General features: G+C 52.6%; 2 protein-coding genes across 7 annotated transcripts; both read left to right on the top strand.

Annotated features, from left to right (window-relative positions):
- LOC134756385 (inositol 1,4,5-trisphosphate receptor-interacting protein) lies at positions 1 to 26,684 on the top strand. 6 transcript variants are annotated; one of them, XM_063710475.1, is made up of 3 exons: positions 1 to 93; positions 3,826 to 4,034; positions 22,749 to 26,684. In XM_063710475.1, exons 2-3 carry the CDS (start codon positions 3,943 to 3,945, stop codon positions 24,403 to 24,405), a joined length of 1,749 nt encoding a protein of 582 aa, XP_063566545.1. In that variant the 5' UTR covers positions 1 to 93; positions 3,826 to 3,942; the 3' UTR covers positions 24,406 to 26,684. The 6 variants fall into 6 exon arrangements, 4 of the variants coding, with proteins under 4 accessions (XP_063566545.1, XP_018891060.1, XP_004050107.1 ...); XR_008669009.2 differs by lacking the exons at positions 1 to 93; positions 3,826 to 4,034 and adding an exon at positions 232 to 592 and having other exon boundaries at positions 22,749 to 25,487; positions 25,952 to 26,684; XR_010135287.1 differs by lacking the exon at positions 1 to 93 and having other exon boundaries at positions 617 to 4,034; positions 22,749 to 25,487; positions 25,952 to 26,684.
- LOC109028656 (uncharacterized) lies at positions 25,029 to 26,684 on the top strand. The gene has a single exon (XM_063710476.1). It carries the CDS (start codon positions 25,029 to 25,031, stop codon positions 25,611 to 25,613), a length of 585 nt encoding a protein of 194 aa, XP_063566546.1. The 3' UTR covers positions 25,614 to 26,684.
- Positions 26,685 to 27,948: the final 1,264 nt, after the last annotated feature.

Here is a 27,948-nt window from a genome sequence, read left to right as displayed (position 1 = left end):
GTCTAGAGTTATATTTTCCTCCAAGAGACTAAATAGGTGGCCCCAGGAATTCCGCCACTTGTAAAACGCGCCGCAGAAAACTCTCCCAGACTGGTAAGGACTTAACCCCTTCCGCTCCGCGGCTTAGGACGACTTTTAAGGGCGTCCTCCCCGCGCCCCTGTCCACTCGCTCCAGTTTACTCCAGTGGCCTGATTCCGTCTCTCCCAGTCACTCTCCAGTTCTGCCGTGCCGGGGAAGTTTCTGGGGGCTCACTGGGAAGATCTTCCCGGCGGATCCTGGGCCCAACCACCGAAACCCACACGGTCCTCCTTAAGGAGCTTCCGGGGCCGCGGGTAGAGGCGGGTGTTTTGTTCTTATAAGGAGGAAAAAGTTTTTGTGACATCCAGGAAATGAGTAACTCTGAAGTTCAGTAGAGCCGGCCGCTGCAGGCCAGAAGGTGGGAGCCAGCGGGGGCATCGCCGCCCGCGCCCCTCTAAGTGCCGGGCCGCAAGCTCCACCGCAGCCGCCTGCAAGCAGCGGCGCCTCGGCCCTCGACCTGCGCGCAAAGCCTGTGTTGGAGCCGTCCTCCCGCGGCGGGGACCCAAGCCAATCGTAAGTCGCAGGGCAGCCTAGTGTGCTGAAGGAAGAAGGGCGCAATGGAGACCGCGAGCTCGGAGGAGCTGTGTCGGAGATGGCTGCCGACAGAAGGGGCGCAGGAGGGTGTGGGGAGCGCAGGCGCCTGCTCCTCCCGGGTGGGGGCTGACTTTGGAGACCCCCTTCCCTTAAAGCGCGTGTGCCCAGGCGGGCGTATTGTCTCCTCGTGGTCCCGCGTCCTGTTCCCGCCGCGTCGGGGGATGCGTCCCGGGCGCTCGCTCCAGCCAGGGCTGCGGGCAGCTCCTCCTCGAGGCGCGCGCAGCCTTGGAGCCCAGAGCGGGACCACGTTTTTGTTCCTAGTGCCCAGGTGACCCGTTACTTCTCACATCTGAGCAGAGCGCTACCGCAGAAAGAAAAGCCGGTTCGCCCTGCTCATTTGCTGCCCCCTTTTCCCCTTCCCCTTCCCTCCCTTCCTGTAAGGGACGAATAGGCGTGAAGTTTGTTTTTTCTCGGTTCATGGTAGTGAAGTTACGGGGCTGCTTCAGGCCGGATAAAGTCCCCGCCGCTTCCTCTTTCGGGACTATTAGTGGACCAGACCTCACGCTGTGCAGGCTTGCTCTTGGGCTGCAAATAACTCTCTGCCCCTTCACCCCTAACCCCACCCTCAACCCCATCCCTGTGACTTTGCCATTCTGGCCGCCAGGTGAAGACTCCCGGGGCGGGACTCCCCATCCAAAACGCTTTCTCTTAAAAAAAGAAAAAGAAAAAGAAAAAAAAAGCCACCGACCAGGAAGGTAAAATATTTTACGGAACCAGGCAGGGGCCTCATTTTGCCTTTTGCTGCTGGTATGAGAAAAGCACCCTTTCACAACTAGTAGAGTACCAGATACTGGTCTCATTTCACAAATAGTAGAGTACCAGATATTGGTCGCAATCTGGACTCTGGTCTTTTGGATCTAAATCGGGGTCGCGGTCTATTTTCTTGTTCTTTTTTTGGATATGACCCAGGGCTCTTGCCTTTTACAAACGGAGTCTATCTGACTGCCAGCTAAAGTTCATCTGTGGTTGGTGCAGTTTTAGGCCCAGGTGAGCCCTGAAAATAGAGTATCAGAAAAGTGGATTACTGTCTTTCCTCCTTACGAAAACAGAACAGGCTGTGTTTTTGAGTCCTCCCTCCAGCCCTCGTGCCTAAGTGGCTTTCATTGTTTGCTAATTCCCTGTATGTTGCGGCTGCTCCGGGCCATTCTGCCTTCGGATTTTCTCCACTTGTGGGTAACCATGAAGTAGTTATACTGACTCTCTGCTCTCCCTGGGTGCATTCTTCTCATGCTCAGTAAATCTACATTTTACATAAGATAAAGTAAGCATGTGAAATTATAGCTATCTGTTTGGCAACAAAAGGAATGCAGTTTTGTTTTCGGTTTTGTTTTTTGCATGACTGAGTTCCCAAGCTTAACTTTTCCCTTTGGCTTCCTGAGCTTGGGGTCCTAAGGTTGTATTTTCCTTTCACAGCTATCAGCAGAGACAGGTGGCCATCAACAGTTAGGAAAGAGTCTGGGCTGGGTGGCTGCCTGTCTTCCCAGAGCTTTGGGAGGCTGAGGTGGGAGGATTGCTTGAACCCAGGAGTTCCAGGCTTAGAGCTGGGATCACTTGGTTGGAGCTAGGATCGTGCCACTGCACTCCATCCGGGTGACAGAGTTCAGACCCTGTCTTTAACCTACCCCGCAATGCCCCGCTGCCCCCCCCCCCCACCAAAAAAAAAAATAACTGGGCAGGAGAAGGTGCTTTCAGAGTCCAAGACTCAGGTTCCATGTTTGGAGTTGAGATTCTGCCCCAGTAGGGTTGAGGTGGCACGGCAGCCTGTGGGGCTTTAATGGAGAATCTGCTTGGAAGGGGTGGGTGCTCCAAGTGTTCTGGGAGCTGAGAAGCAGGACTTTATTATGGATGACACCAGGCCATCCTGGACCCTTCTCTCATCCAGTCTTGCTGGGGAGGGATACAGAGCCACGAGGATGCTGAGAACTGTTCATGATAACCTCCAGGGCTACTGCTAGCCTATTCAGTCCTTCGCATGAATTAGAATAAGGTGCTCTGTCTTGGCAAGAAGATGGGGCTTGATGCCTGTTAGAAATACTGGCCTTACTTGAGTGGACATAGCCAAGCCATATAGCTGGATAAGTGGCATGTGAGCTGGATTTATCCTCACCCCTCAGCCAGGTGCCTTAAGCAGTACACTGCCTGGTCCACCATTCACACAGCAGCCCTGATAAACAACCACTATTGAGGGCTTAACATTCGCCAGGCTTTTTTTTTCCCCCCCCAAAAGTACTTAGCCTGTATTAACTCATTTAATCCTCACAGTAGCCGTATGAGTTAGGTATTGTTAACTCCATTTTACAGATGAGGAAACTGAGGCACAGGGATGTTAAGTGTTCCGGAGCCTGGAAGGTGAGTCTTAATCACTGGGCTTCATAGACCAAGAAGCAACTTAAGCTTAAAAAGCTAGTTTAATTGGGAACCCTCGTGGGAAAGGGGGAAGAACAGTTGCCTTTTTCTTTCTTTGTCAAAGGAGGAAATACCCATTCTCAGTCCAGGTGGAGGAAGGAGGGGAAATTCATCTGGCAGGAGGCAGAGGAGGAAAGAAAAGAGGCAAGCCGGGCCTTGATGGCTGATGGGGAGCCTGGCCCAAGAATCAAGTGACTTTCCTTAATCTCTGGGCGGTGTGAGGTGGCAGATCCAGTTTGGGGCCTGGCATGAGGGTGATGAGTAAGTGCCCCCAGGTGTGGCTCAGAGGGAAACGGCGGTGGCTGCATGCAGGGTCCTGACCTAGGCAGAGAGCGAGTGGAAGGAGGTGAGACAACTGTCCTGACCTTCCCAACCCCTAATCCCCATCTGTGGTCTCTTGCTTCCTTGTTGAAGTCCTGTTCACTCACAAATGCCCTTCTCAAGTTCGTCCAAGAACCCTTCCTGAAACTCCATTTCACAGTTCCATATACATGATCTCTTAGTTTCCACACCGTACAGCTGAGCGCTTAATTAGCTGGAACCGAGCATTTCACTATGTACTGTCGATAGGCACTTTAAACAAAATAGGCTTCTCATCAGTGAGGAAGTCAAGATGCCTCCTGGGAGGGGCCAGCTGGTGCCCAGCAGATTGCTCAGAGGGTGGTGTTTACCTGGATCATGTCACCTGTCCCAGGGCATGGCTCTTAGCTGTGCCCGCTCAGAAACCCAATTTCCATAATTTTCAGAGTGGTTTGGACTCAAGCTACTGATTCACCCTGAGAAAGCTCCCAGAAGAGGGTGTACGAATCAGAATGCTGATTTATTGATTTGCAAGGAGACTTTGCAAACATCACACAGACTGAATGTCGTCTCTTCCCTGCGTCCTAGACAAGCCATATGGGAAACCAAAGACCAGAAGGTGGACTGCGCTTATCAAAGCTGGAGTCAGAACCAGGCAAGAGCAGCATGGGGTGGGGGTGGGGGACAGTGATGTCCAATAGTGCAGGGCTTTGTCTACCTCTGCGGCCCTCTCACCAGCAGAAAGATAGCTGCCAGGTAGACTGGATACTCAGGTCAGCCTGGCTATGGGCATCTCCTTGGCCAGTGCCTCAAGGGCAGTATTTCCCTGAGAAATCCTGGTAGCATTTCTCCCTTTCCTCTCTCATAATGTAGTAATTTTTTATTTTATTTACCTATTTGTTTAGTGCTTTGCAAGCATTAGCTCCCAGAGACATAGATTTGCATTTGCGTAAATTCGGTAACTACTGTACAATCTCAGGGTTGTAGGGCCAGGCCATGAGAGTAAGTGCTATATGCAAATCAAGAGGATGATCCGGTAACCTGGATGGATCAATAGAAAGCCAAGCATAGAGCAAAGACATGTGGTCCCTAATCAGCATGGAGGCTGGGCCAAGGCTGGCCAGTTGTTGCATCCCCTGCGTAGGCCAGGGGGTGAAGCATTCCTAAAGCAGTGCCTGCTTTGGCTGCCTCAGGCAGCCTGCCCTGCTCAGCTGGCCTCTTTGGATTTAAAGGGCTCTTTCTGGTCTCTGTCCAGGCCCTTCATGGCTCATCTTTAATGAGCCACATCTCCAGGTGCCCAGAGCCAAGGCGGTGTGACTGCACGGGCTTTGAAGTGGGGCAGACTTGAGTTGAGTCCTGGCTCCACCACTCAGTGGTTGGGCGTTCTCAGTAGTTGGGCAGGTGCCTTGATTCTTCAAGTCTCGGTAACATCATCAGTAAAATGGGGATGACCCTCAGGGCTGTGGGGAGGGTTGACCCAGACGATGCACAGAAGGCTCTGAGCACCGTGCCTGGCGCAGACTGGAAACCTGGCCAGTGTGCGCTCTTCAGGACAGCAGAGGTCAGTTGGAGGTCTGCATTCTCTGCCGACTTGGGCCCCAACTTCCCCATCAGGTCACTGCTCCCTCCTCTGAGGTCTGGACAAAGGACAAGGCTGTAGGGACCTAGACTGTCCTAGACGGGGAGGACATCTATCCTCAGTGGTCTTTCCAGCAGTTTGTTTGGAGCTGCTCGTCCTGATCTTTTGGCTGACTCTGGCAGAGGGAAAGTCAGATTTGAGGCCTGAGCTCTAACAGGCATCCAGAGAGGAAGGAAGGGTGAGGAGCTCTTCTGGGAGAGGAAAGGGGTCATTTGGGAGTGCCCCAGAGGCCTGTAGACCCCTCCTCAACAGTTTAGGACCTGTGACGTTTTCCCACAGAGAGTACATCCCCCCTCTATCTGTTAGGCCCACCCCGTGACATCAGTGAAACGGAAGCACCCTGCAGGTGACATCACTGTTGCTCAGGGCAACGCATCCACCCTAAGGCGGACGGGGAGGTGAAAAATCGGCCTCAAGTGTGAGACGCATGTTGAAGGGAAGGGACATAGAAGGTGTAACGTTCACAGGTGTGTTTCTCAGAGGCTGGGGAGAGGATGGGCCCAGTTAGCTGCAGGGTGAAGAGAAGAGGGAGGTGCTGCAGTCTCAGATCTGGGCTGTGTCAGTTGGTGGTGGGTCTTTAGGCCTTGGGTCAGAGAGCCCAGTGCTGACAGCTGCAATCTCCTTCAGTTCTCTGAACGGGACTCCTTAGGGGTCCTCCTGCAGCCTGGATCTGTAAGGAGGGTTAGGGGAAGGGCAGGCTGGAGCAGTGATGGGGCCATCAGAAAAGTGACTTTCCATTCTTCAGCCTCCCCACAAAAGACAGTGAGAAATAGGATGCTCACATCCTTATTACGGGGGCTTCATTGATCGAGCAGCCATTGTGCATCTATGTTATGCATGGCCTGTGCCAGGGATTCAGCGGCCTCGTGGAGTGTTATGATGAAATGCACATGGAGAGGAAGAGTGTGTGGAATCCACTGCCCCAAGAGGCAGGACCAACTGGAGATAGGAATCCTGTCTCACAGTTCACCTCACTCAACTTAGCATTCCCTGTGGAATTCTAGATGGGTTAAACTAAATTCATGGAATGCTTTCAGTTGGATGTGCTTGAGATACACTTGCTAATTTGGGAGTGGAGTCAGAGGGGGCAGCCATGGATGTCCATCTTGTCCCTGGGATGGCACTGTTTACAAGGCTGAGGTCACTCAGCAGTTCTGATGCTCTTAACTTGGTGACCTGTGTTTCCGCCACATCTTATCAGGTGATGCCTGCTGCTCCTCCTAAGCAAGGGCTGCCAAATGTCAGCACAGGAGACGAAAGAGGCAGGAAAGGGAGGACTCTCTGCCCTGAAGAAAGATGAAAAACTAGATGATATAGTAGGTGTCTCTGTAGAGGTTTCAGGAATCACCTTGTCCTTCCACTTGAAGGCACCTGATTAAAGTTTTTGTTTTGTGCAACTAGGCATAACTTCAGGTGCTTTTCTGATGTCCAGCATATCGGTGGTTAAAGTCATTGCCCTAATTCTTGTATGCACCTAGCTTTTTCAGGTTTATAAATGAAAATTAGAGTATCATTAATCTGCAGAATCCACCGTTATGGATATGACATTGTTCATATAAGTAGAATAGCCTTATTAAAAAAAAATAGTGGCTTCATTTACTGAGCAAAGCCCCATTCTAGGGGTTTACACATATTTATTTCTCCTCCTCACAATGGCCCTTCAAGGTGGGTGTTATCCTAGTTTTACAGGTGAAAGAACAGACTCAGAGGGACTTGCCCCAAACGGACAACAACAGAGAAGAGATTTGAATTTAGATTTGCTCTCTCCCAGGGCCTTAGACTCTTTCTGCCACCTCAGGCGTCTGTCTGGACACCGTAGCCCAGAACACATACAGATGGCATAAAGAATCCCACAAAGTTTTAAGTGTCAATACTGAGAAAACAGCAAGCAGACCACCAACTCCAGGCCTGAGACTTCTGGTCCCTTCCTGCTGTCTCACTCTGATATTAGCAGACCTAGTGAACTTTGGAGACTCCTTCTGCCAAGAGATTCTGTGAGTGTGGCCTGAGCTATCTGAGGATGAAAGGAAGGAAAGGCTTTCCCTTCCAGCACTGTTTTCTTTTCTGTTTAATAGGCACAGTAACAACCAGTTCCTGATAATATTCAGAGCACTTTGCAGTCCTCTGCTGGAAGTCCCTAGGAAAAATACAAAGCCCCGCAATTATCAAATGACTCACTTCCAGGTGCATAACACAGTGGGACACTCACTGCCTGGGAAGAGGGGCTCAGTTTGGAAGCAACCCTGGGCTGCTACTGCTTTCTGTCCCTTCTAGGTCATTTCCCTGAAGCTGATGCAGGAGTCCCCCCAACTCTCGCCCCCTCCTCCTGTATCAAAGCAGCAGGGAAGGTGTTGTCATTATTTTGGCCCTGCCCGCTGGTGCAAAACCATGTGCTCATAACATACTGTTCTCATGGGAGCCGGCTTCAATAGCCTCTTAGCAGCAGTCAGGGGACCCGCCTGAAGTTTATGAACGCATCCTTTGTTTGCTGAGACTTTGTTCCAAAGTTCCCAAGAAGGCAGGGGTGCAGCATGCCTGGGCTGGAGGGTAGGAGAGCAGGGGCTGCCTGGGTCCTACCCCTGTGTGCTGCCCCAAAATGTCCCTAATGTACCCATGCCACTTCCTGACATTTCACCCCAACACATGCCTACCTGCCAGTGTCAAGAGAGCCCTCACTCCCTTTTTTGCAGAGAAGGCTTTCCATTCCTTTTATCTCAAATAGCCCAGGCCACACTCACAGAATCTTGGTAGAAGGAGTCTCATAAGTTCATTAGGTTTTACTCCCTGCTTCATGCCCACATTTCATCTAGATTGTCACCCACCCTTCCCTAAACAGTCCGGGCAAGGAAAGTCCATAGGTACATGACTAATGTTTCACAGATACCAGGTCACTGAGCAGCACAGCTCGTGGCTTCATGGGAAGATTATAGGCTTGAAAGTCAGATAGGTTTGGATTCAGATCCTGGCTCTATGATGTTGGTGAGTGGCCTCACCTCTGTGCCTCAGTTGCCTTATCTGTAAAATGGAGATAAGTGCCTGCCTCAGAGGTTTGATGTGAGAATGATACATGTAAAGATTTATTGCGTAATGCTAAAGCCTCAATAAATGGGATGCAGTAGTTGTAATTTATTAAACCCTCCCATGGTGTGTCAGGGCCCTGAGGCTTGTCCAGTTTTTTCCTGAAAGAAGAATTACTTCTCTGCTCCTTCTCTTACTCTGTAATCCTCTGTTTATTTCTACAAGAAGCTTGAGCAAGAAGGGAGGTGTCCACGGCAAGGCAGCTGAGGGTCAGAAAACGTGTCAGGGTTCATTCCTGGGCCATTTTCTAAACGTTGGCAGTAAGTCTGCCTGCAGTTAGATGAAGGCCAGTCCAGACCAAACGGGGCTGCAACCGTCTCTGTCTCCAGGGCTAGTCTGGAAGGGATTTTGCTGGAAGGGATTTTCCAAGGCACTTACACTGTTAGCACTTTGTTTTTCTGACTGCAGCGTGCCTCCCAGGAAGAAAGAATGTAGAGGTTACTTTATCCAGAGCTTCCCACTTCACTCCAGGGATTTCAAATTCCTGTTCCTGGGAGTAAAGGCAGTGAGGTTCTTTTCCCAATCCTAACTCCATTCATGTATTCATCAAGCATTCATTATAGCAACTACCCTCTTCCAATGCTGGGTACTCAGAACCTAATGGAAGAGCTGTCAGTGTCAATGATGCCAGATTGGAGGGAGCAAGGGAGGGTGCTGCTGACCTTCCTAGGTCTCCAAACTTCCTCCTCTTCCTCTGTGTCAGCCCCTGGGGCCTTTAGAAGAAGACAAGGAGGTGGAGGAGACAACTTAGTCATACTCCCCAGGCTTCTGGAGGAGCTGCAAGGATGTTGTTCACCCACTTCTTCCCAGAGGACTCCTTAACATGCAACCATGACGATTTAACAAATCAAAAAGGAGACCTGACCGCAGCACCAGTACCAGTGCCAACAGCAGTATCATTTACCAAGCACTGCCGAGTGACTGTGAGATGGTCCACAAGGTCATAAATTGGACACTATTGCCATAGCAAGTTGTAGAGCCAAGATTCAAACCCAGGCCTTCTGATTCCAGAGTTTGACTCCTTAGCAATGGTTCTCTAAGCCTCTGCAAACTGTTAAGCTCTTCTTAGCTGATGAGCTTTGGGCTGATTCTTTCTCGGTGACCGTAGGAGTGGAAATGAGCCCGTGTGAACTTGACACTATCAGTGGCTGCTTGCTGCCCACCTCAGTCTGACTGACGCACATATGAGTCATGGGTCCATGCATTCAGCAGGCATTATTTGGACACCTACTGGGTGCCAGTACAGCCTCGGTGGAGCACCCGCATCACACCTTATCGCTCCGTCCCTGTGACTAGAAAATGATGTCATAGTAGGGTTGTTTTGTGCAATCCGTAGAGAGTGTGAGTCTGAGTAGTCATAAGTAATTCTGGGAGCAATTTTGCTAACTGTTCCTAGCCTTCCATGTGGGCCCTCTGCTCTCCAGAGAGGAGGAGGATTGGTTTGCTCTGACTAACTGGTGTGGGAGGGCTGGCGGAGGGCTGGCAGAAGCCCGGCTCTATTGTTCAGCCCAGATCCTTGCAGCAGAGCACAAGCAAAGACGCTCTTAATTTTTTTTACAGCTGGGTTGGCCTCCCCTTTGTCTTTGTGTCTGTTACTGTTCCCCTTTATTGAGATGAAAGGGGTTTTTAGATCTTTGCAGGGAGAGTGTGTGTGTGTGTGCATGCGTGTATGTGTGTGTGTGTGTGCATGCGTGCAGGAGGCCCACAGCGCTTCCCTTCCTCTCCCCTCCCCGCTCTCCCCAGCCCAGCTGGGGCCCAGGCTTTGTGTCAGGTACCGCCTAAGCCGCAGGGGACTCGGGTAGAAGAACAGTCTGGGATTTCTTTCACTGTGTGGGGCCCAGAATCTCAGGAAGCCAGGACGTGGGTAAGAGACCAGTGGGGTGGGGAGGCTGAGGTGGGGAACAAGCCTTTCCGAGGTCGTGGACAAGGCCTTGGGGGTTCATCCTCCCTCATCTCCTAGAGGCAGGGTGTCTTTCTAAGCTGGGCTCTCTTTGTTCCCATCCAGGGGTCAAACGGAAGGTGGCTGCTGGGTGCTGGCCCTTTATTTAATTCCATCCATCCTAGTTTCTCAGTGAAAGGGGGAAAGTGGAAGGGGGCGGGGAGTGGCCAAGGGAGGGCTTTGTTCCCTCCTTGTTTTCCTTTGTGTTTACTCCCGGTTCTGTTCCAGTCCCTTCCCCTTTCCATTGAGTCAGCGTGTCTGCTATTGTGCAGAGCCTGCGTCTAAGCGCGCAGCCTTCCCTCCCTGTCCCACTGAGAAAGTGTGGTTTTGCCTGAACGTTTGTGGCTCTGCTTGGAGGCAGGGGGTGTGTAGATCATGGGGTGGAGAGAGAGAAAGGGAACGACTCTTGGGAACTCTGGCATGTCCTGCCCCAAGGTGGGTATTCATGTTCTCTCCAAACCAGCACCCTTGTGGGTGAGATGCGGCCACAGGGCTAGGGGAAATTCGGAGGAATACGAGCCCAGACCAAGCCAATGTAGGACAACGGGAAGTGGTGAGGGCGCATTGCTGTGACTGTGATTCACGCATAGAAACCGGAGGTGGGAATCCTGGAGGCTGAAGGAGACTTTCCGCTGCAGGCTGGCTGTGGGAGAGGCATCCTTCCTGCAAGTGGTGGGCATTTGTGGGGAACTGTCTTGTGAAAGTGGTGCCTCCAGTGCATGGTGTGAGCTGTGGGCCCCCAGGATAGTGTGTGTCCTTAGCACCGAGCACAGGTCTATGCCAATTGCTCTGGGGAATGCAAAGACAAACAGGACCCTGCCCTTGCCCTGGAGGAGCTCACAGTGAGGAAGGTGATGGGGCAAGACAAAGACAGAGGCAGCTGTCGGGCACACCAGGGCGACACGGGGCCTGGAGCCAGGCTGTTGTGTGACCTTGGGCACACTGCCCCACCTCTCAGCACCTTGGGCTCCTGCCAGGGACATGAGGCTGATGGCCCCCTCCCCCGGGGTTGCTGCATGGGTTAAATGCAATAACTCAAGGATAGAGACACATGGGACCAGCCTCGGTTGGGTGCCTGCTGTGTGCCGGTGCATCTACAGAGCCACCTGACCTACATGAGGTGCCTGGTGCACTCAGTGGGGCCTAATTCATATGTCCCTCTCCCTCCCCTGTTCTCCTATCCCTTGGAAGAAAGAGGGATTTGTCTTGGGATCCTGGAAGGCTCCTTGGAGGTGGAGTCTGAGATGGGCTTGCTGTGAGGTCAGTTGGGTAGGGTTTTGGCCAGCAGAGAGGTGAAGCATGGATGTTTCCAGGAATGGTGGGGAGGTGCAGGAGGTATCTGGGGGACAGGAGATGATCTGAAGTGGCCGGGCCAGGCAGAGAGGGAACCAAGAGGTCCTCTGAGGCTGGTTGGGCCAGGCCTTGAACATTCTTAAAGCGCTGACTTGTGTCCCATGGAAACAAGACTCCCTTGAAATGGGGAGGGGAGACATGCAGGGTTGGGGAGCTAACTGGGGGTTTGGGGTGTTAGGGAGAGCTCAGATGAGCTGACCCCAAAGGTCTATGCTGGCCAGCACGTGAGAGAGATTCCATCTCACGTGGAATCCCCGGGCTTTGGTGCAGAGCAAAGGCCAGGTCAGAGGTGGCTGGGGAGACTGGAGATACCCCAACAAAGAGGAAGGTCAGCAAGGGGAGCTGGCTGGGAGAGAGGAGGGTGCATCGCACTTTGAGACTGCAGTAGTCTCCTGGGGTGGCCATAACAAGTTGCCACACACCGGGAGGGCTTAAGACAGCGGGCATTTATTTTCACAATTCTGGAGACCAGGATCAAGGTATCAGGGCCACACTCCCTCCGGATGCTCTAGAGTCCCTCTTTGCCTCTTCCAGCTCCTGTTGGCCCAGATGACCCTCAGCTGTGGCAGCGTCACTCCCATCCTGGCCTCCGTCTCCCCTCACCTCTCCTCTGTCTCTCTCTTTTCTGTCACTTCATAAGGATACTTGTCATTGGATTTAAGGCCCACCCGGGTAATCCAGGATGATCTCATCTCAAATTCTTTAATTTAATCACATCTGCAAAGACCTTTTAGGTCACATTCATAGGGGCTGGGGATTAGCGCGAGGATGTATATTTTGAGGGCTGCCATTCAACCCACACAGTTGAATGGATCTGAGATGCCCTGGAGGGAACACGTAGGAGACAAGGAAGTGTGGGCCAGAGCTCAGGGGTTGCAGGGGAGCCCCCTCCTTGTCTCTGCTACTGTTTTACTCCTTGTAGTCTCTTCTCACTGTCCTCTCCACAACCCAACCATAGAGATCAGGCTTTTGTCTGTCTGTCCCAAGATGCTGTGATTTCTATGATGTCCTGCTGGAGGAGGCAGGCAGAGTGGCTGGACGGAGGGACACTCTGTCCTTCCTGGGAGAGGATGGCTTCCCTGCCTTCTCCATCTGCTCGCCGAGGGATGTGCATCAGCCGGCGGAGGAGCGGGAACAGGAAGGATGTGGCTCACCCACCCAGAGTCGGCAGAGTCCAGCCCTCTGTCCTTCCTGTGCCTCTGCTGGCTGGCAGACCACCCCCATGACCCAGTCCTGAGAACAGAGTTGGCATTCTGGTGACTTTTTGAAACCGCTCCCTCTCCCGAGAGTGGGCCTTGAGAGCACTTAATGCTTTGGATGGGTGTGAGCAGCACCTCCTGTGAGTCCGGCCAGAGTGTCCACGTGCAGACAACAGAGGCTCGCTGGAGCAAAAAAGGCAGCTCCTGCCCCGTGTGTACTTCCCCACCGGCTCGGTGGTAGGGCCACCTCAGGTGGGCACTGGGGTGGAGCTCTCCCCTCTCTGCTGTCTGTCCTGCTGCCCCAACCTCACCAGAGTCCAGACTGACCCCTGGGTGCTTCTGAGCCCAGCATCCCACTCAGTCAGTCTGGGCTCTCCCCTGGGTTAGGGAGGGACAGTCGGGCCTCCTGGGGCCCACAGGCCTTACTCTAATACCAAGCGCTTCTTAGTGCAGCACCATTAGGCCTTTTTGCTTAGGCGAGCCTCTGCTGTCCGCGTGTGCACACGCTGGCTGGACTCGGGGTGCCCGGTTCCACCCACCCAAAGCATTAAATGTCCTCAAGGCCCACTCTAGGAAGAGGGAGGGACTTTAAAAAAGTCACCAGGATGCCAACCCAACAAAGCCTCTTCTCTCTTTTCTTCTAGTCCTTGCAGAGGCCATGGGGAAGGAAGAAAATCTGCTCTGGCATTTACACTAAGCTCCTACAAGGCCTGGCACAGAGTCAGCCCTCATAAGTGCTGGTTAGGATTATTCTGAGTGTGGCTGCTGGGGCCAACGAGGAGACACGGGAGTAATCAGGCCTAGGTTTGGGGAGAAAGGTGGAGCCGGTATTTCAGGGAGTCATGGACTCAGAGGAAATAGTGGGTTTGCTGAGTAGTTGCTGATGGGGTAGGAGTAAGGAGAGTCCTGGGTTAGGGGTTACCTTGAGGAACGCTTCATGGGGGGTTGCAGACCAGAGCCCACAGGCTCTGGGTGGCCACTAACATATTTTATTTCATTTTCTTTTCTTTTCAAGACGGGGTCTCACTGTATCACCCAAGTTGGAGTGCAGTGGCGCCATTTCAGCTCACTGTGACCTCCGCCTCCCAGGCTCAAGCAATCCTCACACCTAAGCCTCCTGAGTAGCTGGGACCACAGGCATGTGCCACCACGCCCAGCTAATTTTTTTATATTTTTGGTAGAGACAGGGCTTCGCCATGTTGCCAAGGCTGGTCTCGAACTCCTGAGCTCAGGCGATCCATCTGCCTCAGCCTTCCAAAGTGCTGGGAATTACAGGTGTGAGCCACTGCACCCAGTGTTGCTCACATGGTTTTTAAAGAATTTTTGAAATAGCAGCTAACATTTAAAAATGGGGGGATTTTGATAAAGTCCAGATTAGTGGCTTTTCTTTGGGAAAAAAAAGATCTTGTCATTCCGGATGCACAGAATGTGTGGCGTGGGGACTCGCCCCTTCAGACGAAGCATGTGCCATCCAGTCGACCAGTGTCCCCTCCTCTCAGCTGTCCACTGCAGCCCTGCTCATTTTCCCTGCGGGCTGGCCTCCCAGACACTTGATTTTACAACCCAGGTCCTCGAGACAGGTGTCTGGAGAGAGGAAGGGAAGGAGCCCAGTGGCCACAGGGTGGCAGGTCTGAGGAAGGTGGGTTGGCCAACATGGTGGTCCTGCCCAGTGGGAGAGGGGGCAGGTGACTGGACGGGGTCAGGGCTGCAAGGATGCCGAGAAGAAAAGGAAGTGCAGCAAGCCCAGAGCCGCAAACGCACCCTTTCCACCTACTTTCTCAATCTTTTTGTTGGTCCTCTTCCTTCCTCTTTCCTCACTTCCTTTCTTTGCCTGTCCCTCCCTCCCCTTTCCGGGCTCAGCCTCCGGCCCCAGTCTGCTCAACCGGCCCCCTATATTCCCTCTCCTGTCCCCATTTGGAGTGCAAGTGAAGAGGGACCCAGCCAGAGATGCCCTGGTGGGAGCAGCTCTGAGGCCTTGCACTTGCTGGGGCAAAGCCCTTCTCCTGTCCCACTGTCCTGGAAGGATGGGAGCCAATCAGGCTGAGCAGTGACACATTCAGAGCCAGTGTTACTGAGCCATTTGTGCTGTGTCCTCTGTCCTGAGTTAGGCAACAAGGAGGGAGTTGATGGAGACATGTCACTCCCCAGCTCTATCTGCCACCAGCCACCTCCTACCAATGTGCGATAAGTCAACTCCTACTTACATGTTGGGAGCCTGCAGTGTGCCCAGCCCCGTGCGTGGTACCCCGGGGGCTGCAGGAGAACATTCAGCTTCTTGACCATGCTGGAACTGTAGGTAGGAAGGCAGGGACTGGTGGGTGACATAGTAAAGAGCAGGAAGGTGGCCTGACCTGCAGGAGTTCCAGGAAGGGTGAGATAGGCCAGATCCAGGGGCAGGCGCCTGGAGAAGGGCCCTGAGCTGGCCTTGTGCTATGGGAAGCTGGTGTCACTGCAGCGTGGGGCGTGAGCCCTGCTAGAGAGAAGCATGGAATCGAGGGTGAGACGAGTAGGCTGGGCCATGGGAGGAGGGTTTCACGATGGCTCAGACCGCCCGCCCATGGGTTCCAAACTCTAAAACCAAGACTCAGGATAGAACTCATGCTCCTTTCTCAGAGTCCTGTTTTTCTAAGGCCTGGGAAGCTTGGGAGACAGCCAACCTGGATAATTTTGGTGGTCACCACTGACAATGATGCTGTAGAGGTACCCCCAGGCAGGGGAAGAGGCAGGACCCACTCAGCTTTCCATCAGTCCCTTGAGGGGTTGGAAGGAGACCAGAGGGAGGGGCAGACTCAGCCTAGGTGCTGCTCACATTCAGCCATGCACTGCAGACTCAGGAATCCTAGAGGCCACCCAGTGACCTTCCCAGAACATCAGTCTCTTCATCTGTAAGAGAGTTTTAATGCAACTACCTAAATGAGGTTGTGACAATTAAATGACAAAACATATGCAGAGTACTTAGCATCCTGCCTAGTATGGGGCACCTGCTTCCTAAATGGCTGGTCATGTATACATCTTCACCTTTCACCACCCTTCCCCTGTTCTGTGCTGGAATCACTGCCAGGTGCTCCCTGGGAGGGTCCATGGGATGATACCCAGCCTGCCTCTTCCACTCCACCCACCCTCCAGGCCTAGCATGTCTCCTCTTGAGGCCTCGGTTTCTACCTCTGTAAAATAAAGAAACCTAAATTCAACTCTATATTCTGACTTTTTTAAATATTTGGCTTGATTTCCCCCCCAACAACTGTGTACCTCATAAGCTGGGGCTGAGAAACTGCAGCACAAGGCCAGGGTACAGAAGGAGTTCAGCCCAAACTCATGGCAGTTTGGGCCTCCCTTGGCTCCTTCTTTCTTGGAGGACCCAGAACCTAGTGAAAGGGACCCAAGTCACCCCCAAGGCCTCGGCTAAAAGTGCCCTCCCCTGCCCTCAGCCAGTCCTTTATTTCATTTCGTAAAGGAAACCTATCAGCTACTCCTTTTGGCTCTGAACGTGACGCCAGGGCCAGGCCTTCTTTTGCTGTTGTAATTAGCAGAGCTAATTGCACCTGTCAGGCTGTGTGCTGGGCAAGCCCTTGGCAATTTCCAGGATGTGGGCTGCTGTGACGCTGCAGGAGCGCCACCCTCCTACCCAGAGGACACCTGGTTTGGGAAGGGATGGTTCTCAGACATAAGCGGGCATTAGAATGACCTAGAGGGCTTGTTAAGACACAGATACTGGGCCCAGCCCTGGAATTTCTGATCAGCGGGTTTCAGGTTGCCTGTGAAAATTTGCATTTGTAACAAGTTGCCAGGTGGCACTTGCTGCTAAGCACGTTGAGAACCACCGTCCCAGAGGGAATACCAGGTGGCCAAGAAATGGGTCCTGGGCACCCCTGCTGTTTAAGGCTGTGGTCAGTCAACCCTCAGTGGGAGTAGATGGGCAGTGGGGCAAAAGCGGTGTGATGAACAGGTTGTGGGGCCGGACACAGGCTCCTACTGTTCCTGGTTGGTTGTAGGAATTCTGTCTGGAAGGAGAGGAGGAGGTGAAGGTGGAGCCAAGGGGTTGCACACCAACATCTCCCCAACAGGTGAGGGCAGGGAGAGCTCCAGACAGGGAGAGGCCTTCAGAGAACAGGAAGGAAGCTCCCTCCCTCCTCTGCATTTTGCAGCCTGTAGCTCACGTGCCTTTTATGCCCCACATCTCATTCTGTCTGGGGACTCCATACGTAGTGGCTGTCTACCTTCCCGTGTGGATTGTAATGCTTTTGCTACCAGGGGTCAGGCCATACTCATCACTGCAGGCCCTGAAGCATCCATCATGTTCCTTGATCTCAGTAGGTGCTCCATACATGTAGCACAGTGGAAAAACTTGAGCTTTGCTGGCAAAGACAGAATGAGCTTGAATCTCAGCCCAGCTATGGCTTTTCTAGTCCTGTGGCTAGAAAATGACTTAGTCTCTTGGACTTTGGTTAACCCATCTGCAAAATAGGGATGGCACCCACCTCTTAGAAAGTTACAGTGGTCAAAAAAAAAAAAAAAGAAAGTTACAGTGGTCAGTGTGTGCAGTGCCCAGCACATCCTAGTGAGGGCTCAAGAAATGGGAGAGCTATGGGTGTTAGGCAATGCTTTGTGGTGTTTATTGGATTAAGCTATTGGTGGGGAGTGCTGCAGGCTCTGGGGGACCCAGGAGTGAGGGACCCCAGTGAAGGAAGGAAGCCTTGGATTTCTCCCAGGGTCTTGGCTTCTGGCCAGCCTCACAGTAAGGGTCTGAATAAACCACGGGTCCCGGCCAGCCACCTGCAGCCCTCTGTCCGGGCCACCCAGAAGCTTCCATCTTCCCTCAGACCCTGTTGCCCCGTGACTCCAGCGTTGCCAGGCTAAGTTTAGCTGTGAACTGCATGGGCCGCCCCTCTCTGTGGACAAGGGCGGAGGTGGAGAGGAATTCAGCAGGCTTCCTGGCAAGCAGACAGAAAAAAGCCCGCCAAGTGACCCAGGTTTATTCTCAAAGCCAAACCCACCAGCTGATGTCTCAGACCACAGGTGCGGGAGAGCCTGGTAGAGGTGAGAACTTAGGGCCAAGGCAGAGGTGGACATCCTTGGAATTGGGAGTAGGGGACTCTTTGGGGAGGCATGTGCTGGTATGTGCAAGAACATGCACACATATACACATACCCATGGTTTGTGAGAGGCTCCTCACTACCCGTCCTGTCTCAGAATGTCAGAATGCCCTGTTTCCTTCCCTTTTGTGGACAAGTCAACTCTCTACAATATTTGAAGGGATTTATTCTGAACCCATCTGAATGACCAAGGCCTGAGGCACAGTCCCAAGAGATCCTGAAAACATGTGCCCCAGACAGTTAGGTTACAGCTTGATGTTACACATTTTAGGGGGACAGAAGTTACAGGCAGGCCAGGTGCTCACACCTGTAATCCCAGCACTTGTGATCCCAGGCAGATCACTTGAGGTCAGGAGTTCGAGACCAGCCTGGCCAACATGGTGAAAACCTGTCTCTACTAGAAATATAAAAATTAGCCGGGCATGGTGGGGCATGCCTGTAGTCCCAGCTACTCAGGAGGCTGAGGCAGGAGAATTGCTTGAACCTGGGAGGCAGAGGTTGCAGTAAGCTGAGATCCCTCCACTGCACTCTAGCCCAGGCGACAGAGTGAGACTTAGTCTCAAAAAAAAAAAAAAAAAAAAAAAAAAAAAAAAAATTACAGGCAGACATCCATCAATGCATGTGTAAGGAATATGTTAGTTTGGTGTGGAAAGATGGGACAACTTGAAGTGAGGGCAAGGAGTGGCTTCCTGGTCATAGGTGGATTCAAAGATTTTCTGACTGGCAATTGGTTGAACGAGTTAAGTTATTATCTAAAGACCTGGAATCAGTAGAAAGGAGTGTCTAGGATAAGGGGTATGGAGACCATGGTTCTTACTATGTAGATGAAGTCTCAGGAAGCGAGTTTCAGAGACAGGAGATGGTAAGTGTCTGTCAAACCTAAAAAGGTGCCAGACCCTTTGTTCATCTCTCCTGGATCAGGAGGAGGCCTGGAAAGGGAAGGAAATTCTGTACAGAATGTAGATCAGAGTCTTAGTTCATCTCTCCTGGATGAGGAGAGACCTGGAAAGGGAAGGAGATTCTATACAGAATGTAGATTTTCCCGACAATAGGCAGCTTTGGAGGGCCATTTCAAAATATGTCAAAGAAATATATTTTGGGGTAAAATACTTTGATTTCTTTCAGGGCCTGCTATCTCATATGATGCTATATTGGGTTGAAATTCGGTATCTTATTGCTACAGAGTCTGTTTTGTCACTCCTAGGATCTCTGTTTTAATGTTAATGCTGTTCAGTTGTGCCTAAATTCCAGAGGGAGGAGGGTATAATGGGGTTTGTCGGCTCCTCCTTCCCATCATGGCATGAACTAGTTTTTAAGGTTTATTTTGGAATCCTCTTGGCCTGCAGGACGTTCTTCTGACCCCTGGGGTCCCCAGGGCAGTGTCTCCTATGACTGGGTTTGGGAAGGGGAAGTACCAGAGGCTTCAAACTGAGCCCCATCTAGTGGGCCCTGAGCGACCACAGCCCTATTAACTGCCTCGGCCTGTCCTATCCCATAGGGTGCTGCAGACAGAGCCAGCCTGTGCAGAGTTTAACAGGGAGCCAAATGACAGCTGGGATCCGATCCGGGGAAGCGGGGAGATGGATTACGTGAGAAAGTGAGTCAGAGGGAACCCCTGACCTGCAGGAGGATCCCAGGCTCTGAATGAAGCCTTCTCCCCTTTGCTGGGGGCCAGGGTGGACTCAGGGGTGTGCCAAGGAAGAGAAATAGCAGTGGAACATCTTGTGCTTTCAGAGCACTTTCGAGCGTGTGTTTACTCCCCATGCCTGGGGCTCAGGCAGGGCTGCTGTGCTCAGCAGGTGAGAAAGCAGAAGCCTGTAGATGCTGAGGAGAGGAGCCTGCCCTGTGCCAGGCATGGTGCTAAGCACCCAAGGTGTATGATCTCACTCACCCGTCCCAACATCCCTGTGAAGGAGGAAGTGTTATTAATTCCTCCTCACAGGGAAAGCGTGGGAGCGCAGAAGCTGTGCAATCCACCCACAGTCACTCAAGGTTAGAACACAGGTCTGCTGGGTCTACAGCCCAGGCCCCCTTTCCTTGCAGTCTTTCCCCGGGCTGGTGCCCTGTTTCCCTGGTGCTTCTGTTGAGCCTTGTCTGTAATCCTACAATTATCAGTGCTACTGTGCACTGCCTACATCCTGCCAGAGTTCCTTGTAGGGGCGTCTGCGGCGCACTCCGCCCTGAACCCCAGCAGGCAGGGTCATCTGCGTATTTCCATCCCATCGCAGTTCCTTTTGTAAGAAAACTTGCTCAGGAGCAAGCATGTTGCTGAGTGCTTTACATGCATTATCTTGTTCAAGCTTTATAACAGTAGATATGATTATTCTCATTTTACAGATGAAGAAACTGAGGTTCTGAGAAGTGATTTCTCCGAAGTCACCTCCAGCAGGTGCACATACTGGGTTCTGACCCAGTCTTGTCTCCTCTCGAGTCTATCCTCTTTTCCTTTTGCACACAGAGTTGGTCCCTTCAGTTGGTTTGGAGTTCTGAACCTTGCCTGTGCCAGTACAAGGAGGCTCTTACAGCTCCTCCTCCTCTGGCAGGAATGAGGATGTAGCAAGTAGCACCATGAAGTGTGGCGTAGACACAGGGAGGGTTCCCAGCCATAGGGCTTGGCCATGGCCCCACTCCCCTGTTCGTGGCATCCTGCACTGAGTTGACAAGGAACCTGGGTAGGTGGTTGTCCTGGCTATTACTGTGACTGGTCAAGGCCCACTGTGTCCAAAGGTGGCTGCCTGTGATCCAGGCACCTTGAAGGACCCTAAAACCCCCCCAAATTATCTCCTAACTGGCTGCTGCCTGATATTCTGCTATGAGTACTCTCCACCTTTATGTTAACTTTCTCACCCATGTTAATCACCCAGCCTCGCAGTTAGTTATGCCTTGGACCCTCCCTGGCAAAACTTTCCGTTGATGTTTCTCTAATGTAGAAACCAGGCTGACCTGTTTCTGCCATTATCCAGCAAGCTGCTCCTTGGCTTGGGGAAGGAAAGCTGGCTCGCTGCCCCCTGCACTTTTTCCTTACCCCACCCACCTTGCAGTGTGACTTCTTCCACTTCATCCTGTCCCCGCTTTCCTCCTCCAGTGGAAACCTGTAAGCGCTTCAGCGCTCACCTCTGAGGCCCACACTGAGAATCTTCAGGGTGGAGGACGGACCTTCTCCACTCCCCAACCCTTTTGGTTCCTGCAGACCTGTCCAGCTGTGTATGGGGTGGAACTGTCTGAGTCACATCTGAGCAGCAAGTTTGTCTAGGCGTGACCAGCAGCCAACTCAGTCCATCTCCATCCTGCCACTTGCCAGGGACAACCTGCAGGGGTATCTTTACCTGGGGACAAATCCCTGTTCCTTGGCACCATTAGGACAAGAATTTCATTGTGCAAATTCCAGGTCGGGCTCAAGCCAAAGGGAATGGGGCTCAGGTTGGCACAGTAGCTCCTATCAGCCAGTGTTAGTGTGCACTAGGGGGTGGTAGGAGGAGCCCTGTGCTCTTAACAATCTCAGGACCTCAACTGATTTGCATTTGGCCATTTGCTTCCTTCATCGAGGTCCCAAGCAAGGAGAGGGGTAGTTCAAGTGTGGAAATAGCAGATTGTTAAGTCCCAGGATTCCTGCTGAGGAGAGGAGAGGGTGTAACTAAGTCTTGCAGTGTAAGACAGTGCCTCTCAGATTTTTATATGGATGGTATTAAAATGTGGATTCTGATTCAGTAGGTGTGGGTGGGGCCGAGATTCTGCATTTCTAACAAGCTCCCAGGAGATACTGCAGCTGCTGGTCTGTGAATCATACTTCGAATTGCAAAGATTGTAGGGATTAGCCTTTCTCCAAAAGTCACTTGAGGCTTAAAAATCCACTTATCCTAGGGGAACAGAGTGCCTCCTTTCACAATTAAGAAGTTAGATTTAAAGTTCACATGCCTGGTGAGAAGAAATTAGTGATTCTTTGCTCTCTGGTCATCATCAAGATTGTCCCGGGGAAAGACAAAAGCCAGGAGAGTGTGTCTGAATTTGGGGTAAGGTCTTCCAGGTCAGGAGACGTTTACAGAAGAGGAGGATAAGGGCTCAAATCTACTTCCGAAACAGTTATTGTTCAGTGAATATGTGCTGTGCACTGGTCACTGGGCCATGCAGTTTGCAGGGATCATTGCGTCTCTCAATACCATGACCCTGTGAGATACTATTGCTTTCCCCTTGTGCAGTAAGGAAACCAGGGCTCAGAGAGGTGTGTTAACATGCCCAGGGTCACACAGCTTTTCAGTTGACAGTGCTGGTTTGGAACCTAGCCCTTTCTCCCTTAACCACTAGGCTTCACTGTATTGCAGGAAGATGACATTCACTTGGGAGAGAAGGGGATATGTTATTCAGGACTATTTTGATTTCAAGTGGTGGAAAGGCCACTCAAACTGACTTAAAAAGGGTTTCTTTATTGACTTGTGTGACTAAAGAGCTCAGACAGCAATGCCTTCAAGCAGAGCTGAGTGTAGGGAGGGGGCGTTCTGCTTTCCTCTATGTTGGTGTCTTTCTCAGGCGGGCTCTCTTCCCGAGAGCCCACTGCAGGTATAATCCTGTTCCCTCAGCAACCTAGCAACCAAACTAGCAACAGGATGAGTCTTTCTTCCCATTGGGCCCAACACAGCCTACATCTGTCTCTCATTGGCCCGAACTGAATCAAATGCTCATCGCAGAACCAATCGCTCTAGCTGTAGCTGGGCGGCAGAATGTCTGATTGTCTTGGGCCTGGGTTTTGAGCCCACCCCAGGAGCTTGGAGGTGGGTATATCCTCGCCCTGGCCATAAGGACTGGTAGGAGAAAAGGGTTAGAGACAGTGGGGTGCTGCTGCCATCCAGGAATGTCTGGGTAGGACAAAAACAGATGTCCACCCCAGGGTAGGCCTTTGGGGCTCTTCCATGGCTAGACTGAAGCTCCTGAGGCAGCCGCAGGGAGCTCTCGATGGGTTGGGTGGGAGAACTAAGACCTTAACCAGCCCTGAGGGGCTGAGGTTGGTGCGGGGCCCAGGGACGAAGTGGCATTGAGGGAAGCTTGGTGTGACCATCTGTCTCTCTGTTCCCAGGAAAGCTCCAACCATGGCCATGGGGCTCTTCCGCGTGTGTCTGGTGGTGGTGACGGCCATCATCAACCACCCGCTGCTGTTCCCACGGGAGAACGCCACGGTCCCCGAGAATGAGGAGGAGATCATCCGCAAGATGCAGGCGCACCAGGAGAAGCTGCAGCTGGAGCAGTTGCGCCTGGAGGAGGAGGTGGCTCGGCTGGCGGCCGAAAAGGAGGCACTGGAGCAGGTGGCGGAGGAGGGCAGGCAGCAGAACGAGACACGCGTGGCCTGGGACCTCTGGAGCACCCTCTGCATGATCCTCTTCCTGATGATCGAGGTGTGGCGGCAGGACCACCAGGAGGGGCCCTCACCTGAGTGCCTGGGCGGCGAGGAGGATGAGCTGCCTGGGCTGGGGGGCGCCCCCTTGCAGGGCCTCACCCTGCCCAACAAGGCCACGCTTGGCCACTTTTATGAGCGCTGTATCCGGGGGGCCACGGCCGATGCAGCCCGTACCCGGGAGTTCCTGGAAGGCTTCGTGGATGACTTGCTGGAAGCCCTGAGGAGCCTCTGCAACCGGGACACCGACATGGAGGTGGAGGACTTCATTGGCGTGGACAGCATGTACGAGAACTGGCAGGTGGACAGGCCACTGCTGTGCCACCTTTTCGTGCCCTTCACACCCCCCGAGCCCTACCGCTTCCACCCAGAACTCTGGTGCTCCGGCCGCTCAGTGCCCCTGGATCGCCAGGGCTACGGCCAGATCAAGGTGGTCCGCGCCGATGGGGACACACTGAGCTGCATCTGCGGCAAGACCAAGCTCGGGGAAGACATGCTGTGTCTCCTGCACGGCAGGAACAGCATGGCGCCTCCCTGCGGCGACATGGAGAACCTGCTGTGTGCCACAGATTCCCTGTACCTGGACACGATGCAGGTCATGAAGTGGTTCCAGACGGCCCTCACCAGAGCCTGGAAGGGCATCGCCCACAAGTACGAGTTCGACCTGGCCTTTGGCCAGCTGGACAGCCCGGGGTCCCTGAAGATCAAGTTCCGTTCAGGGAAGTTCATGCCCTTCAACCTGATTCCTGTGATCCAGTGTGATGACTCGGACCTGTACTTTGTCTCCCACCTTCCCAGGGAGCCCTCTGAGGGCACCCCAGCCTCCAGCACAGACTGGCTCCTGTCCTTTGCTGTCTACGAGCGACACTTCCTCAGGACGACACTAAAGGCACTGCCCGAGGGCGCCTGCCACCTCAGCTGCCTGCAAATAGCATCCTTCCTGCTCTCCAAGCAGAGCCGCCTGACCGGCCCCAGCGGGCTCAGCAGCTACCACCTGAAGACGGCCCTACTGCACCTCCTACTCCTCCGGCAGGCCGCCGACTGGAAGGCGGGGCAGCTGGACGCTCGTCTGCATGAGTTGCTGTGCTTCCTGGAGAAGAGCTTGCTCCAGAAGAAGCTCAACCACTTCTTCATCGGCAACCGCAAGGTGCCTGAGGCCATGGGACTCCCTGAGGCCGTGCTCAGGGCCGAGCCCCTCAACCTCTTCCGGCCCTTCGTCCTGCAGCGAAGCCTTTACCGTAAGACACTGGACTCCTTCTATGAGATGCTCAAGAATGCCCCAGCGCTCATTAGCGAGTATTCCCTACATGTCCCCTCAGACCAGCCTACCCCAAAAAGCTGACGTCTTGTAGAGAATGTGGGATCCTCGAGCTAAGATGAGGGCATCCCTCACGTTCACACCCCTGGTGGCATCTGCCAGCCCTGTTCTGGGGACAAGGCGGGCTTTCGTGGGAGCCGTGCTCAGCCTGCCAGGAAGCCAAGCCCTACAGTGCAGAGGAAACAGAATTTCAACGGGAGGCTGGTTTGCTTCATACCATTGGGATCTGCTGGTAAAGCTGTTATTTGGGTTTAGGGACTGATCCCTTGCAGTTTACTTCTGGATCACCATGAATGGCCAAGATGGTGGCAGAACACGCTGTGGACCCTGAGTTAGAGACAATGCAAATGTTGGATTGGGTGTAATTCTTTTTGAATCCCAGATCGAGTCTGTACTTGAATATGAGCAGAGGATCTACAAGAATGCTGACAGGGAACCGTGTGAAGACCCAGCACCCCTATTCCCAGGAGCTTCTGGCCTGACCATCTGCAGCCAAAGCACTAACAGGGACAGATGTGGGAATGTCCACCTTTGATCCACATCCTGCACAATAGTGGTCCCACCATGGCTGCCACTTTTTTATACTATTTGGAGAAAAGACCTTGTATAAATTCGAGGCCCGAGTGACTAACGTCTCTCACACGGAAATGGGTACTTGGTGGCATAGAGAAACATACTTAGCCACTTTTTCAGCTACACTTCTCACTCAGCTGCACCCTACACTTCTCACTCAGGTGCACCCCCTTCTGCTGTCCTTTCCCCAACGTACTGGGTCCCGAGCGTGGTGGGTATTTGCCACACTGGGTGCCAGCTCAGCAGCCCTCCACCTCTCTTTATTCTCTCCAAAGCTGGTCTTTCTGACTATCATTGTGGTAGGGGGAGGACAGATGCTAAAGGTGGAAGCTGACCTGGAGAAAGAGACACACGGGGTGACTGTGGCAAAGGACAGCTGGAAAAGAAACTATCACTTCTTCATTGGCAACCGCAAGGCGCCCGAGGCCACGGCACTCCCAGAGGCTGTGCGCAGAGCCAAGCCTCTCAACCTCTTCTGGCCCTGCGTCCTGCAGCGAAGTCTCTGCTGTAAGACGGTAGACTCCTTCGATGAGGTGCTCAAAAATGCTACCCGGGGTGGTGGGGTCTGGCTTGCAGTCTGGCCCAATTCAGAGAAAGTTGCAGAGATCAGGGGCCAAGGATGTCATAGCCCCAGGTTGTCCTCAGGGTCCCAGTCCTAGGGCAGGGTGTGCATGGAAGCAAGAACTATGGAAACCTAGCTCCAGTCTGCAGGCTCTGAGCCCCTAGTTCCTCACTCCAGCGGGGCTCCCTCACTGCACAGAACCCATCCCTTCTGTGTGGGCACTGCTGACCACACAGATGACCCAGACCCAAAGAGCCTGGCAGAAGCTCTGTGGTTGGAGTTGGGCTCTGTCTCCAGGTCTGGTTCAGGGGGATCAGGAAGCCTCTTTTCCACCTGTGGCTTCACTGGCCCTTTGAGATTTCCTATCTCACCATTACTTCAGTTACCCTTGCAGGGGGCCAGGGAGTCAAGAATATACCTGTGTTCTCCCTCCAGGATCTAAGCCGGCCATGCCTTCCAGAGAGCATAACCAACTCGACAGGGGTGCCCAGTTACCCCACAAACTGAAGGAAGGAGATCCTGCCCCCGTCCCCAGGAGTGCTCTCAACCAGCCTCAGAAAGCTTGAGAAGATGGACCCTTTGCCCACCAGGGTTAATTCCTGGTGGGGCAGCTCGGCTGTGATCAGGGCACCCAAACCTATAGGAAGCCTTCCAGTGTGAGCTGGAATTAGACTGAACATGTGCTTGGGCCTGCCTCTCCCTAGACCCAGCTGCGGGGCACTCCAGGGAATGAACCAGCTCAAGTGTGTCTCTTAACAGCAGCCTGGAGCTACCCCAATCCCTCACAGCCTGACCCTCCTCATTCCATCAGATGCATTTGTAGAATCGCGGCAAATTTCCTTATTTATTTATGGCCCATGCCTTTCCCCCTCTTCATCCTGATCCCGTTTTGCTTTGAAGAGACCCCAGTAACCAAAAAACAGCCTCCAGAAGCCAAAACCATGCCTGGATCTCCCATAGCTTCTCCTTTGCTTCCAGGAGAAAGTTCACTGAAAAAAAAAAATATCTTCTGGCTTCTTGTGTATACAGAGACAACAGAACTCGGTGGGGAAACAGGAATCTTTTCTGCACCAAAGCTGCTTCTAAAGCAGAAAGCAGTGGGGCTCTTGGTGTTTCATGCTGCCTTATTTATATTAAAGGAAGAATTAAATCTTGCAAGGAGTAGAAATGGTCACTGTTTGTTTTTAACTTCAGGAAATCTGTGAGGCTCCCAGGGCAGAGTTGGGGACAGGGGGGTGGATTTCCTATTGACAAAGCAGAAGCTTTCACTCCCTTTTTATTCTTACACTTTCAGGAGACTTTAAAAAATAACAAAACAGAACATTTCTACCCTGTCTTTGAGGCAACTTGTGTGCTGCCCGCAGAGCTCCAGAAAGGGCCTTTGAAAGCTGGCTGTAGGGTGGATTCCAGCCTAAGACCTTATTTCACAGAGCTAATGTGAGCGAGAAATATAGGAGCTGGAACTAACAGGAAGCTTTTGGGTTTTAAAGAAAGAGATTGTATTTTAAATAGACGATTTTGAGTCCTCTAGGGCACTTTGGCCTTTCCACTAAGGACAACCCTGCCCTCTTTCCCCAGAGTCTCTTTCCCAAGGATGCTTGACTTTCCCCAGCAACTGCTCACTTGCTTTGCAAAATAACAAGGGTGAAATGAATAGAGTTGGCCCCTAGGCCAAGAGGCTGGTTATGTTGGGGAAGGGCCTTATGTCCTCAAAAGCTCTAGCCCCTCTGCATGCCTGGCTGAAGCACAGCCCCCATTGAGAACCTGGGGGTGGAGCTCTGGTTCATCATCAAGGGTGTCATCCGAATCACCCAGACAACCTGGTCCATTGCCCTGACCCCGCCTTGAACCTACATGGTGCTCAGAATCCAGTCTGGAGTGGTCAGGCTAGGCTCGATTTTTAAAGATTTCCCCCAAGTGACTGATGGTACCCCTAGCTGAGGAAGCCTTCTCACTTTCTTTCTTAATGGAAAGTTAAAGAAAACCCAAGTGGACTACTTTCCCTACAGATCTATTGGAAGATAGATAGACCTGGGAAAAGCCAGTGAGCCTGCTTGGAATCTGTGGTCTAAGTGGCATCAGCTACACCACAAGCTTCTCATGAGGGCACCCACATTCACGCTAGTGCCGTAAGCCTCAGAGAGAGGGTGGGAAGGCATAAGATGGTGAGCCCTTTTCCCAAGCAGGTCATGAATAGTCCACAAGCATTTGTCAGGAGCCTAACGTGCATGAGACATTGTGGAAGATGGGAAAATGAATAGGACCAAGCCTGTTCCCTAGGAGAGGCAGCAGAAGGTGGCCTTCCAAGTACTGAGCTATTCCAAGTGTGACCCTGCACTACACATATGGGTGTCACCTGGGGGCAGCTTCCTGGGCCGTGTCACAGACTCCAGTGGGATCCTGAGAAGTTAGGTAGAAGAATCTGCACTTCA

Source organism: Gorilla gorilla, chromosome 8 (genome assembly GCF_029281585.2).
Source record: "Gorilla gorilla gorilla isolate KB3781 chromosome 8, NHGRI_mGorGor1-v2.1_pri, whole genome shotgun sequence".
NCBI lineage: Eukaryota > Metazoa > Chordata > Mammalia > Primates > Hominidae > Gorilla > Gorilla gorilla.
The sequence above is the reverse complement of the archived record's forward strand: the minus strand, read 5'-3'. Positions and strand labels throughout refer to the sequence as shown.

Excerpts from the sequence above, each read along its gene's own strand:
- LOC134756385 (XM_063710475.1), top strand. The coding sequence starts at position 3,943 with ATGTCGTCTCTTCCCTGCGTCCTAGACAAGCCATATGGGAAACCAAAG. Across the intron at positions 4,035-22,748 it reads AAAGCTGGAGTCAGAACCAG|GAAAGCTCCAACCATGGCCA; the intron begins GCAAGAGCAGCA and ends CTCTGTTCCCAG.
- LOC109028656 (XM_063710476.1), top strand. The coding sequence starts at position 25,029 with ATGGGTACTTGGTGGCATAGAGAAACATACTTAGCCACTTTTTCAGCT.